The sequence below is a fragment of the Taudactylus pleione genome, unplaced genomic scaffold (genome assembly GCF_031769625.1).
Source record: "Taudactylus pleione unplaced genomic scaffold, aTauple2 ptg000549l, whole genome shotgun sequence".
In the NCBI taxonomy this organism is placed as follows: domain Eukaryota; kingdom Metazoa; phylum Chordata; class Amphibia; order Anura; family Myobatrachidae; genus Taudactylus; species Taudactylus pleione.
Window position 1 is genome coordinate 156,219 of NW_028284951.1, and position 14,080 is coordinate 170,298.

A 14,080-nucleotide genomic window follows, 5' to 3' on the forward strand; every position below is an offset into this window, starting at 1 on the left:
CATGCGTATGAGTCGCAATGCGCGTGCGCGAACCAGATATTGCGATGGGAAAGTGCTTGCCCGTTGCCCCCAGTTGGGCCGTTATTTTGACTAACAGTTTGTGGGTGGTAACAGGGGAAGGTGCTTGAAAACTGGGGTGTGGATGTGCGAACGCAGGCGTACCCGACCGTCAGAACGGCGTGTAATGGGTGTGCATAATTAGCAAAGTAGCGTCATTACACACGTGACTGGGTTGTATTTTAGCCCGAGCAGCTCCGATGGCTCTCGATGTTCCCGATTAATCCTACAACTGCCGGAGATGGCGTGTGTTGCGAGTGGCAAAGGGGCGCCTTTATACAGGTGCGAGCGCATAGAGCAGCCGCTCGCTATTACTTAGTGGGCGGCTTTACGCGACGCAGAGTGAGAGCATGATTTAAACAGCCGGCCTCTTTTAGCCAGCGAGCGGACGCAAATAGCGTCCGGGTCTGAATCAGGCCCTTAGTTCCTGGTAAATGGCTAGGTCGTAATTAGTGCACAAAATTTGTACATGTCTCCCTGTGACTATATGTAGATTTATACCTGTGTGAGTGTTGGGTACTCTGTCCCGGCGCACACAATGCTGGCGGTAGCAATATGGACGCGTGAAATACCGACGCCTGCAGATAAGTAAGGTAACCCTTCACCGAACCCTCTAGTCCCGCAGCCTAACCCTAGTGCCTAACCCTAACCCCTAATACTTACCTTCAGTATCACAGCCCCCTGGATTCGGCAGCCGGGATCCTAACCCTTGTCGGGATGTCAGCGCCGACTTTGTGCCCGCCGGGATGTCAACTACATCCCCTGTGTGATTGGCCAAGGTCTAAGGCAGAAGCCAATGAGATTAGATCATTTCTAATACCCTTTATTATAAACCATAAGACGTGAAAGAATTGCTAATAAACGGCTGCTTATTCCCCAATGTAAAGAGTAAACACTCCAATACCCCATGACACTGACAGGGATGAGGATTACACAATCTCCTGCTGCCTGGTTAGCAGCTTCAGTACATGCATCAGGGATGCGATGATCAGTGTATGACATTCCCACTGCCCAGGGCTCATTGTATCCTGTACTGCGCTGTGACACATCCTAAATGAGGAGATCACAAAGCTGGCCTCCTATTTCTGGTAGAACACATGTAATAGCAATAAAACAAATCTAACATAATACGCCTCTAGAAATACAGTACATCCAGAATCGTCCCCGTCCTAATCTGTGTGCGTCCTGCAGAGTTCCCAGCGGCAGGCGAGAGGCAGATGTGCGGAGGCTGCAACATTCCAGAGTGGAGGAGGCTGAAGGGTGGGATGCTGGGGAGATCCAGGGGATGACATCTCATGTACAACATAAACAACCACCGACCCCCGCAAGGGAAAACAAACACACTTGTGTATACCGAGGCTGACACACACACACACATGCGCCTGTGTAACTGAAGCGTCAGCTCTGCAGAGGGCTCCAGAGTAACCAGATGCTGGATTACCGCACATGTCCACCTTGCTTTCATTTCCCACCATCATCTATCTCACTGGCTCTGGGGGGGGATCGCTCCACTCCACAGACGCTAAATACTTCAGGCATGTCGACACAGCTCAGTAAGCCGCCAGCATCTCCCCCAGGAGCAGGGGGCCACAAGTTGGGAGTGGGGCCCTGTGGTGACACCTCTAATGTGAGGGGAGAGAGATATACAGAAAGGACAGAAATATGGCAGCATGGACAAGACAATTGCATGCAGATGGGTCCTCATTCGCCTAGTGTTTCCGCGACACAAGGCGCTTGGCGTGACTCGGACGCTCTGCCAGGGATAGCGTATCACCTACTATCGTAGATTTTACTGAATTTTCCACCTTATTCGCATCATACCAGTATACAAACTCACACGCCAGTGATTATGGTATAAAAAAATAGACAGTAAAAAGGTCGACACTGTCTAGACAGACACCAGATGATAGACAGTCGACAGGGACAAAAGGTTGACATGGAACAAAGCCGACAGGTGGACATGGTCAAAATGATGCAGCGGAAATGGTCTACGCATTTGTTTTTTTTTCCTAAACCTAATCTTCACCCAAACCCTCCCTACTGGTGCCTAACCGTCGGGGTAGGTGCCTGACTGTAACCGTCCCTTCTAGTGCCTAACCCTAAGCCTCCAGAAAGTGCCTAACCCTAACTGTCGGAGTATGAGCCTAACCCTAACCAAACAAAATAAAACACATATGTCGACCATTTTCATGGCGACCTTTTGACCATGTCGACCATTTGTACCGGTCGACCTTTTGTCATTGTCGACCTATTGACTGTCTAACATCTGGTGTCTATCTAGACACTGTCAACCTTTTTACTGTCTATCTATAGCCTGGATATCCGCGCATTGTAATTTTCTTGTGTTCGTGATGAGAATAAGACGTATAACTCCGCGGCACATCAAAAAGGGCTATCTGGCGCGATTTGAGGATAGGTTTAAGTAGACACCTCTGTATAAACATCTTCTGCGCAGTATAATATATATACACAGTACACATCGTGCCTATATGTATGTACCATGGTAAGAGGGAGTGAGGGCACTCACCAATCCAGAATCTGTCAGCCCACATTATGCCACTCAGGAAACGTTCCTGCACTGGTGGGCAGTGGCCCAGTTCAGTTTCCATGGTCAAACACGTGTCCACCTATTAATATCCCAGCAGAGGCCCAGATACCAGGTGCTAATGACATGTGCCTGTCCTTCCTGTTTATATAAGCAGTGATACTGATAGCCCAGCTTAATCTCCGTGTGTGTAACACAACTGGGAGCGCTAGATAACGCGGTGTGAGGGCCAGATCAGGGGACGCAGCCATAGAAAGGGTGGCAGTGGCTTCCACTACAGTATAGACAACACAAACAGATCTCTCTGGAAACAAAGGCCTGTGACTCCCCAAAATAACAGTTTTATCACTAATCACACCAACCCCACCCCAAAACAGCAATGCCCCTCCTTACTTGTGGAGAATGAGGTTATTGTTGAGGTTGCTATGGCTGCATCTGTCGGTGCAATTCCACTGCCAATTTCACTGCTGCCATGGTCATCTGCAAAGGGAGAGAAGACATCAGTATGGTACCCAGAACAGGGGCACACTCCAAGCGAGGTTGGCTGTGCACTTATCTGGAAGATTCATAACCCATCACACCACCAAGGGCTCACAGCCAACTGCACACCCCACCATGGGCTCACAGCCAACTGCACACCCCACCATGGGCTCACAACCAACTGCACACCCCACCATGGGCTCACAGCCAACTGCACACCCACCAAGGGCTCACAGCCAACTGCACACCCCACCATGGGCTCACAACCAACTGCACACCCCACCATGGGCTCACAGCCAACTGCATACCCACCAAGGGCTCACAGCCAACTGCACACCCCACCATGGGCTCACAGCCAACTGCACACCCCACCATGGGCTCACAGCCAACTTTACACCTTATCACTGCACAAAGCCAACTTCACACCCTACAAAGTGCACTTGCATTTGATCAAACATTCAGAGCCAACCACACACTACCAAGAGATCATAGCTAACCTCCACACCCTAATGAGTGGTCACAGCATCCTCCACACCCCACCACAGTGTTCTCAGCCAACCTTACATGCCACCAAGCCCTCCCAGGCACTTCACACCTTACCCACCACAAACAACTGTGCCCACATCCTGGCATGCACTCACAACACCCCCTGCACCCTACTGGGCACTCACAGACACCTCCAAACCCATTAGGTACACATCTGCAACTGCACATCCCATTCAGCATATTCATGCCTATCTGAAGTCACCTCCACCACACCGGGAGCTCACAGTCACCTCCACATAACTCTACACCCTGCCGAGCGCTCAGTCACTTCCACATAACTCTGCACCCTACCGAGTGCTCAGTCACTTCCACATAACTCTACACCCTACCGAGCGCTCACAGTCACCTCCGCATAACTCTACACCGTACCGAGTGCTCACAGTCACCTCCGCATAACTCTACAACATACAGAGTGCTCACAGTCACCTCCACATAACTCTGCACCCTACCGAGCGCTCAGTCACTTCCACATAACTCTGCACCCTACCGAGCGCTCACATTCATCTCCACATAACTACACCCTACCGGGCGCTCACAGCCACCTCCACATAACTCTACACTGTACCAAGCGCTCAGTCACCTCCACATAACTCTACACCCTACCAAGCGCGCACAGTCATCTCCACATAACTCTACACTGTACCAAGCGCTCAGTCACCTCCACATAACTCTACACCCTACTGAGCGTGCACAGTCATCTCCACATAACTCTACACCGTACCAAGCTCTCAGTCACCTCCACATAACTCTACACCGTACAGAGTGCTCACAGTCACCTCCATATAACTCTACACCGTACCGAGTGCTCAGTCACCTCCACATAACGCTACACCATACAGAGTGCTCAGTCACCTCCACATAACTCTACAACATACAGAGTGCTCACAGTCACCTCCGCATAACTCTACACCCTACCGAGCGCTCACAGTCACCTCCGCATAACTCTACACCCTACCGAGCGCTCAGTCACCTCCGCATAACTCTACACCCTACCGAGCACTCACAGTCACCTCCGCATAACTCTACACCCTACCGAGCGCTCACAGTCACCTCCGCATAACTCTACACCCTACCGAGCTCTCACAGTCACCTCCACATAACTCTACACCGTACCAAGTGCTCAATCACCTCCGCATAACTCTACACCGTACCGAGCGCTCACAGTCACCTCCGCATAACTCTACAACATACAGAGTGCTCACAGTCACCTCCACATAACTCTACACCGTACAGAGCGCTCACAGTCACCTCCACATAACTCTACACCGTACAGAGCGCTCACAGTCACCTCCGCATAACTCTACACCGTACAGAGCGCTCACAGTCACCTCCGCATAACTCTACACCGTACAGAGCGCTCACAGTCACCTCCGCATAACTCTACACCGTACAGAGCGCTCACAGTCACCTCCACATAACTCTACACCGTACAGAGCGCTCACAGTCACCTCCACATAACTCTACACCCTACCGAGCGCTCACAGTCACCTCCGCATAACTCTACACCGTACCGAGCGCTCACAGTCACCTCCGCATAACTCTACACCGTACAGAGTGCTCACAGTCACCTCCACATAACTCTACACCGTACAGAGTGCGCACAGTCATCTCCACATAACTTCATCTTACCGAGCGCTCACAGCCACCTCCACACCGTACCGAGCGCTCAGTTACCTCCACATAACTCGACATAATGCAGATGTATATATAGCGCTGCTTATGTCCCTGCTTTCTTACACACTGCAGATTTATATATAGCGCTGCTTATGTCCCTGCTTTCTTACACACTGCAGATGTATATATAGCGCTGCTTATGTCCCTGCTTTCTTACACACTGCAGATGTATATATAGCGCTGCTTATGTCCCTGCTTTCTTACACACTGCAGATGTATATATAGCGCTGCTTATGTCCCTGCTTTCTTACACACTGCAGATGTGTATATATAGCGCTGCTTATGTCCCTGCTTTCTTACACACTGCAGATGTATATATAGCGCTGCTTATGTCCCTGCTTTCTTACATACTGCAGATGTATATATAGCGCTGCTTATGTCCCTGCTTTCTTACACACTGCAGATGTATATATAGCGCTGCTTATGTCCCTGCTTTCTTACACACTGCAGATGTATATATAGCGCTGCTTATGTCCCTGCTTTCTTACACACTGCAGATGTATATATAGCGCTGCTTATGTCCCTGCTTTCTTACATACTGCAGATGTATATATAGCGCTGCTTATGTCCCTGCTTTCTTACACACTGCAGATGTATATATAGCGCTGCTTATGTCCCTGCTTTCTTACACACTGCAGATGTATATATAGCGCTGCTTATGTCCCTGCTTTCTTACACACTGCAGATGTATATATAGCGCTGCTTATGTCCCTGCTTTCTTACACACTGCAGATGTATATATAGCGCTGCTTATGTCCCTGCTTTCTTACACACTGCAGATGTATATATAGCGCTGCTTATGTCCCTGCTTTCTTACACACTGCAGATGTATATATAGCGCTGCTTATGTCCCTGCTTTCTTACACACTGCAGATGTATATATAGCGCTGCTTATGTCCCTGCTTTCTTACACACTGCAACATTTCAGGTCTGCACCAGACATTTTTTCAAACATATATGAAAAACATACACACACACACACACACACATATACATATACACACACACACACACACATACACACACGTATACATACACACACACACACACACGTATACATACACACACACATACACACGTATACATACACACACACGTATACATACGTATACACACACACACACACACACACACACACACACACACACACGTATACATACACAGATAGACATGGAGGTCATACAAGGGAAGAGTTGTATAATGTAGATTAATGTGTGAGCAAAGTCTACATAAACACACCTGGCTTATTACACTGACAGACACACACCCTCACTGTAACGACAAATACCAATTAGATAGTACCATGACCTCTTGCACAACCTGTGACCGCCGAGTCGAGGGAGGGCAGCTGGGGACAGGCACTGGTGCAGCCATGACAGGAGCCAGCAACTTCAATCATTAACCTTTATAATGCGCCAAAATATTTACAATGATCCCTCATATCAATCCCTGCGGTGCTTACAGTCTTGTCTACTCTCCTGGAACGTCCAGAAGTCTCCCGAATCTCAGAAAATCAAATCTCCTGCAATCAGCGCCCAGCTGGCCGACCCTGATCTCCACGCTGCCCACTTGAAGGGGCCATGATGGAGGGTGTGTAAGTGGGAAGCCCAGGAGCAGAGCATAGTGTACCTGGTGGGAGGGGCCATGCTGGAGGGTGTGCACATAGGAAGCCCAGGAGCAGAGCATAGTGTACCTGGTGGGAGGGGCCATGCTGGAGGGTGTGTACATAGGAAGCCCAGGAGCAGAGCATAGTGTACCTGGTGGGAGGGGCCATGCTGGAGGGTGTGTACATAGGAAGCCCAGGAGCAGAGCATAGTGTACCTGGTGGGAGGCGCCATGCTGGAGGGTGTGTAAGTGGGAGGCCCAGGAGCAGAGCATAGTGTACCTGGTGGGAGGGGCCATGCTGGAGGGTGTGTACATAGGAAGCCCAGGAGCAGAGCATTGTGTACCTGGTGGGAGGGGCCATGCTGGAGGGTGTGTAAGTGGGAAGCCCAGGAGCAGAGCATAGTGTACCTGGTGGGAGGGGCCATGCTGGAGGGTGTGCACATAGGAAGCCCAGGAGCAGCGCATTGTGTACCTGGTGGGAGGGGCCATGCTGGAGGGTGTGTACATAGGAAGCCCAGGAGCAGAGCATAGTGTACCTGGTGGGAGGCGCCATGCTGGAGGGTGTGTAAGTGGGAGGCCCAGGAGCAGAGCATTGTGCACCTGGTGGGAGGGACCATGTTGGAGACTGTGTAAGTGGGAAGCCCAGGAGCAGAGCATTGTGTACCTGGTGGGAAGGACCATGTTGGAGGGTGTGTAAGTGGGAAGCCCAGGAGCAGAGCATTGTGTACCTGGTGGGAGGGGCCATGCTGGAGGGTGTGTAAGTGGGAAGCCCAGGAGCAGAGCATTGTGCACCTGGTCGGAGGGGCCATGTTGGAGGGTGTGTAAGTGGGAAGCCCAGGAGCAGAGCATAGTGTACCTGGTGGGAGGGACCATGTTGGAGGGTGTGTAAGTGGGAAGCCCAGGAGCAGAGCATTGTGCACCTGGTGGGAGGGGTCATGTTGGAGGGTGTGTAAGTGGGAAGCCCAGGAGCAGAGCATTGTGTACCTGGTGGGAGGGACCACGTTGGAGGGTGTGTAAGTGGGAAGCTCCAGGAGCAGAGCGTAGTGTACCTGGTGGGAGGGGCCATGCTGGAGGGTGTGTACATAGGAAGCCCAGGAGCAGAGCATTGGGTACCTGGTGGGAGGGGCCATGCTGGAGAGTGTGTAAGTGGGAGGCCCAGGAGCAGAGCATAGTGTACCTGGTGGGAGGGACCATGCTGGAGGGTGTGTAAGTGGGAAGCCCAGGAGCAGAGCATTGTGTACCTGGTGGGAGGGGCCATGCTGGAGGGTGTGTAAGTGGGAAGCCTAGGAGCAGAGCATTGTGCACCTGGTCGGAGGGGCCATGTTGGAGGGTGTGTAAGTGGGAAGCCCAGGAGCAGAGCATAGTGTACCTGGTGGGAGGGACCATGTTGGAGGGTGTGTAAGTGGGAAGCCCAGGAGCAGAGCATTGTGTACCTGGTGGGAGGGGTCATGTTGGAGGGTGTGTAAGTGGGAAGCTCCAGGAGCAGAGCGTAGTGTACCTGGTGGGAGGGGCCATGCTGGAGGGTGTGTACATAGGAAGCCCAGGAGCAGAGCATTGGGTACCTGGTGGGAGGGGCCATGCTGGAGAGTGTGTAAGTGGGAGGCCCAGGAGCAGAGCATAGTGTACCTGGTGGGAGGGACCATGCTGGAGGGTGTGTAAGTGGGAAGCCCAGGAGCAGCGCATTGTGTACCTGGTGGGAGGGGCCATGCTGGAGGGTGTGTAAGTGGGAAGCTCCAGGAGCAGAGCGTAGTGTACCTGGTGGGAGGGGCCATGCTGGAGAGTGTGTAAGTGGGAGGCCTAGGAGCAGAGCATTGTGTACTTGGTGGGAGGGGCCATGTTGTGGGATGTGTTAGTGGGAAGTCCAGGAGCAGAGCATTGTGTACCTGGTGGGAGGGGCCATGTTGGAGGGTGTGTTAGTGGGAAGCCCAGGAGCAGAGCATTGTGCATCTGGTGGGAGGGGCCATGTTGGAGAATGTAAATGGAAGTACTAGAGCATTGTGTACCTGGCAAGAAGGGCCATGTTGGGGGTGGGGGGTGTAAGTGGGAAGCTTGGGAGCAGAGCATTGTGTACCTGGTGGGAGGAGCCATGTTGGGAGGGGGGGGGTGTAAGTGGGAAGCCCACTAGCCACCAGTAGATCCAGAGGTGCATACAGTACCCCCAAATACTGACCACTCCAGGAAGCAGTATATTAGAGCCTCTCTCCTTGCTTCACCCTGTAACCTGCAATAAACAAACGCCACACGGCGATGCACCATACTTGTACTACATGTGTCTGTGGCAGGGATCTTACATTTCCCCAGAACAGAGACTCTTATGCCTGACTGTACAGCGCTAGGAATAATAACACCTAGGGGCTACAGCTACCCCAGTAAAATCCGCCACCTGCAGGGACTGCCCATTGGAAGTGCTCCCTGCTAATCACAGCCAAACAGGGACTGCCAGTCCGCACTGCGAGAACAGAGAGCGCTCACCACGGGAAGCCCTGCCTTACTATTACGACAGCCCTAACCAGCTTCTGGGAACTGCAGCAAATGCAGCCTCTAGAAGCCGGTGTGCTTACATGCGTGGGATTGCGATCCTGTACATGCGCACAATTACAGACCCCCCAGCCAAATAGGTAAGGAGCCGCTGCTGATAATAATGCATCTAGAGCCACACACTGTCCTCAGGAGTCCCCATTTTACCAGACACATGGATTGTGTGTCTCTGATACCCCTTTTACACCAGAGCAAAAACCTGGGTTTTTGCTGAGTCTACCCAGGTCGCAGCTCAGTGTAAAAGGGTCCCTGAAAAATAACCTGGGTCAAGTGACCCTGCAATCCAACCCAGGTAGCTACCAGGGTTGGACCCAGGATGGACCCAGGTAATGGTGCAGTGTAAATGGTGCAACCCGGGATATCTGACCTGGATCATGCCTAAAATGAGAGGATTGGTGGTTGTGGAGCATTCACCTCCCACTTTTTATGACCTCACAGGTTTAGCAGGGCAGACCTGAGTTCAGTGTGAACAGGGCTGACCTGGGAGTAACCCAGATCAAAGGTGCAGTGTAAATGGGTCTGACCTGGGTCTGACCAGGGTTGGAACCATGTCCAAAAACCCAGGTCGGACCTGGGTTTTTGGTGGAAAAGAGGTATAATTAAGCCACAACTGCTAGGTGTTACATTGTGCCACACAGGTAGCAGCGACTTGCTGGAACAAATACCAGCCACAAATAGGACAAATGGTTAATAACTCAGCTAATGTTTCCCATAAAAGCTGCGCAGGACAGGTGACCCTGCAAATCTGCACTTGTAAATATGCAATTATGGGGCTGTTTCCGTAAGATGTCTGCGATTCCGGCAGCTGGGGCAGTCATTTCCCTGCATTCCAGGGGGCGAGGGCTGAGTGCCGGCCTCATGGGCCTCCTCCATCCAGCAGAGTCAGCTGTGCCCGTGTTATGTGAGAAGTGAGTGTGGCAGGAATGTGACAATTACACACAGATAAAACTGTCAGAGGCCATGACACAAATCTCTGTATAACACTTCAATGATGTATCCTGAGGACATGAGAGACACATCTCCTGCTACAAAATATCACACTCCAGGCTCATTCACACATAAATCGTCTGATCACAGGACAAGTAGCAGCAAGTGACTGCCTCACCTGAACTAAAGAGACGCCCGCAGATATTACTCATTCCCCTACACACAGCGCCATATAACACATTATTCCCCTACACACAGCGCCATATAACACATTATTCCCCTACACACAGCACTATGTAACACATTATTCCCCTACACACAGCACCATATAACACATTATTCCCCTACACACAGCACTATGTAACACATTATTCCCCTACACACAGCACCATATAACACATTCTTCCCTTACACACAGCGCCATATAACACATTATTCCCCTACACACAGCGCCATATAACACATTATTCCCCTACACACAGCGCCATATAACACATTATTCCCCTACACACAGCGCCATATAACACATTATTCCCTTACACACAGCGCCATATAACACATTATTCCCCTACACACAGCGCCATATAACACATTATTCCCTTACACACAGCACCATATAACAATGCTATTATTCCCCTACACACAGTGCCATATAACACATTATTCCCTTACACACAGCGCCATATAACACATTATTCCCTTACACACAGCACCATATAACACATTATTCCCCTACACACAGCGCCATATAACACATTATTCCCCTACACACAGCACTATATAACACATTATTCCCCTACACACAGCGCCATATAACACATTATTCCCCTACACACAGCACTATGTAACACATTATTCCCCGACACACAGCACCATATAACAAATTATTCCCTTACACACAGCGCCATGTAACACATTATTCCCTTACACACAGCGCCATGTAACACATTATTCCCCTACACACAGCACCATATAACACATTATTCCCTTACACACAGCACTATATAACACATTATTCCCCTACACACAGCGCCATATAACACATTATTCCCCTACACACAGCCCCATATAACACATTATTCCCCTACACACAGCGCCATATAACACATTATTCCCCTACACACAGCGCCATGTAACACATTATTCCCCTACACACAGCACTAAATAACACATTATTCCCCTACACACAGCGCCATATAACACATTATTCCCCTACACACAGCGCCATATAACACATTATTCCCCTACACACAGCGCCATATAACGATGCTATTATTCCCCTACACACAGCGTCATATAACGATGCCATTATTCCCATACACACAGCGCCATATAACGATGCCATTATTCCCATACACACAGCGCCATATAACGATGCCATTATTCCCATACACACAGCGCCATATAACGAAGCCATTATTCCCCTACACACAGCGCCATATAACACCTATTATTACCCTACACACAGCGCCATATAACGATGCTATTATTCCCCTACACACAGCGCCATATAACGATGCTATTATTCCCCTACACACAGCGCCATATAACACATTATTCCCCTACACACAGCGCCATATAACGATGCTATTATTCCCCTACACACAGCGCCATATAACACATTATTCCCCTACACACAGCGCCATATAACGATGCTATTATTCCCCTACACACAGCACCATATAACACATTATTCCCCTACACACAGCGCCATATAACGATGCTATTATCCCCTACACCCAGCGCCATATAACACATTATTCCCCTACACACAGCACCATATAACGATGCTATTATCCCCTACACACAGCGCCATATAACACATTACTCCCCTACACACAGCACCATATAACGATGCTATTATTCCCCTACACACAGCGCCATATAACGATGCTATTATTCCCCTACACACAGTGCCATATAACACATTATTCCCCTACACACAGCGCCATATAACAATGCTATTATCCCCTACATCCAGCGCCATATAACACATTATTCCCCTACACACAGCGCCGTATAACGATGCTATTATCCCCTACACACGGCGCCATATAACGATGCTATTATTTCCCTACACACAGCGCCATATAATTATGCTATTATTCCCCTACACACAGCGCCATAAAACGATGCTATTATTCAGCTACACACAGCGCCATATAACGATGCTATTATTCCCCTACACACAGCGCCATATAACGATGCCATTATTCCCTTACACACAGCGCCATATAACGATGCTATTATTCCCCTACACACAGCGCCATATAACACATTATTCCCCTACACTCAGCGCCATATAACGATGCAATTATTCCCCTACACACAGCGCCATATAACGATGCCATTATTCCCCTACACACAGCGCCATATAACACATTATTCCCCTACACTCAGCACTATATAACACATATTATTCACCTACACACAGCGCCATATAACACATTATTCCAATACACACAGCGCCATATAACACATTATTCCCCTACACACAGCGCCATGTAACACATTATTCCCATATACAAAGCGCCATATAACACATATTATTCCCTTACACACAGCGCCATATAACACATTATTCCCCTACACACAGCGCCATATAACTATGCTATTATCCCCTACACCCAGCGCCATATAACACATTATTCCCCTACACACAGCGCCATATAACGATGCTATTATCCCCTACACACAGCGCCATATAACGATGCTATTATTTCCCTACACACAGCGCCATACAACGATGCTATAATTCCCCTACACACAGCGCCAAATAACGATGCCATTATTCCCTTACACACAGCGCCATATAACGATGCTATTATTCCCCTACACACAGTGCCATATAACACATTATTCCCCTACACTCAGCGCCATATAACACATTATTCCCCTACACTCAGCGCCATATAACGATGCCATTATTCCCCTACACACAGCGCCATATAACGATGCCATTATTCCCCTACACACAGCGCCATATAACGATGCCATTATTCCCCTACACACAGCGCCATATAACACATTATTCCCCTACACACAGCGCCATGTAACACATTATTCCCATACACAAAGCGCCATATAACACATATTATTCCTTACACACAGCGCCATATAACACATTATTCCCCTACACACAGCGCCATTTAACACATTAATCCCCTACACACAGCGCCATATAACACATTATTCCCCTACACACAGCGCCATATAACACATTATTCCCTTACACACAGCACCATATAACAATGCTATTATTCCCCTACACACAGTGCCATATAACACATTATTCCCTTACACACAGCGCCATATAACACATTATTCCCTTACACACAGCACCATATAACACATTATTCCCCTACACACAGCGCCATATAACACATTATTCCCCTACACACAGCACTATATAACACATTATTCCCCTACACACAGCGCCATATAACACATTATTCCACTACACACAGCACTATGTAACACATTATTCCCCTACACACAGCACCATATAACACATTATTCCCTTACACACAGCGCCATATAACACATTATTCCCCTACACACAGCACCATATAACACATTATTCCCCTACACACAGCGCCATATAACACATTATTCCCCTACACACAGCGCCATATAACACATTATTCCCCTACACACAGCGCCATGTAACACATTATTCCCCTACACACAGCACTATATAACACATTA

General features: G+C 49.3%; 1 protein-coding gene across 11 annotated transcripts in view; it reads right to left on the reverse strand.

Moving 5' to 3' along the window:
• HSPG2 (heparan sulfate proteoglycan 2) overlaps positions 1-14,080 on the reverse strand; it is a 252,398-nt gene that overhangs the window by 123,725 nt on the left and 114,593 nt on the right. For all 11 annotated transcript variants that reach the window (XM_088451458.1, XM_088451462.1, XM_088451457.1 and 8 more), the window contains exon 3: positions 2,996-3,082. In XM_088451458.1, the coding sequence (XP_088307584.1) occupies positions 2,996-3,082 (87 nt within the window). The remainder of the gene's footprint in view (positions 1-2,995; positions 3,083-14,080) is intronic.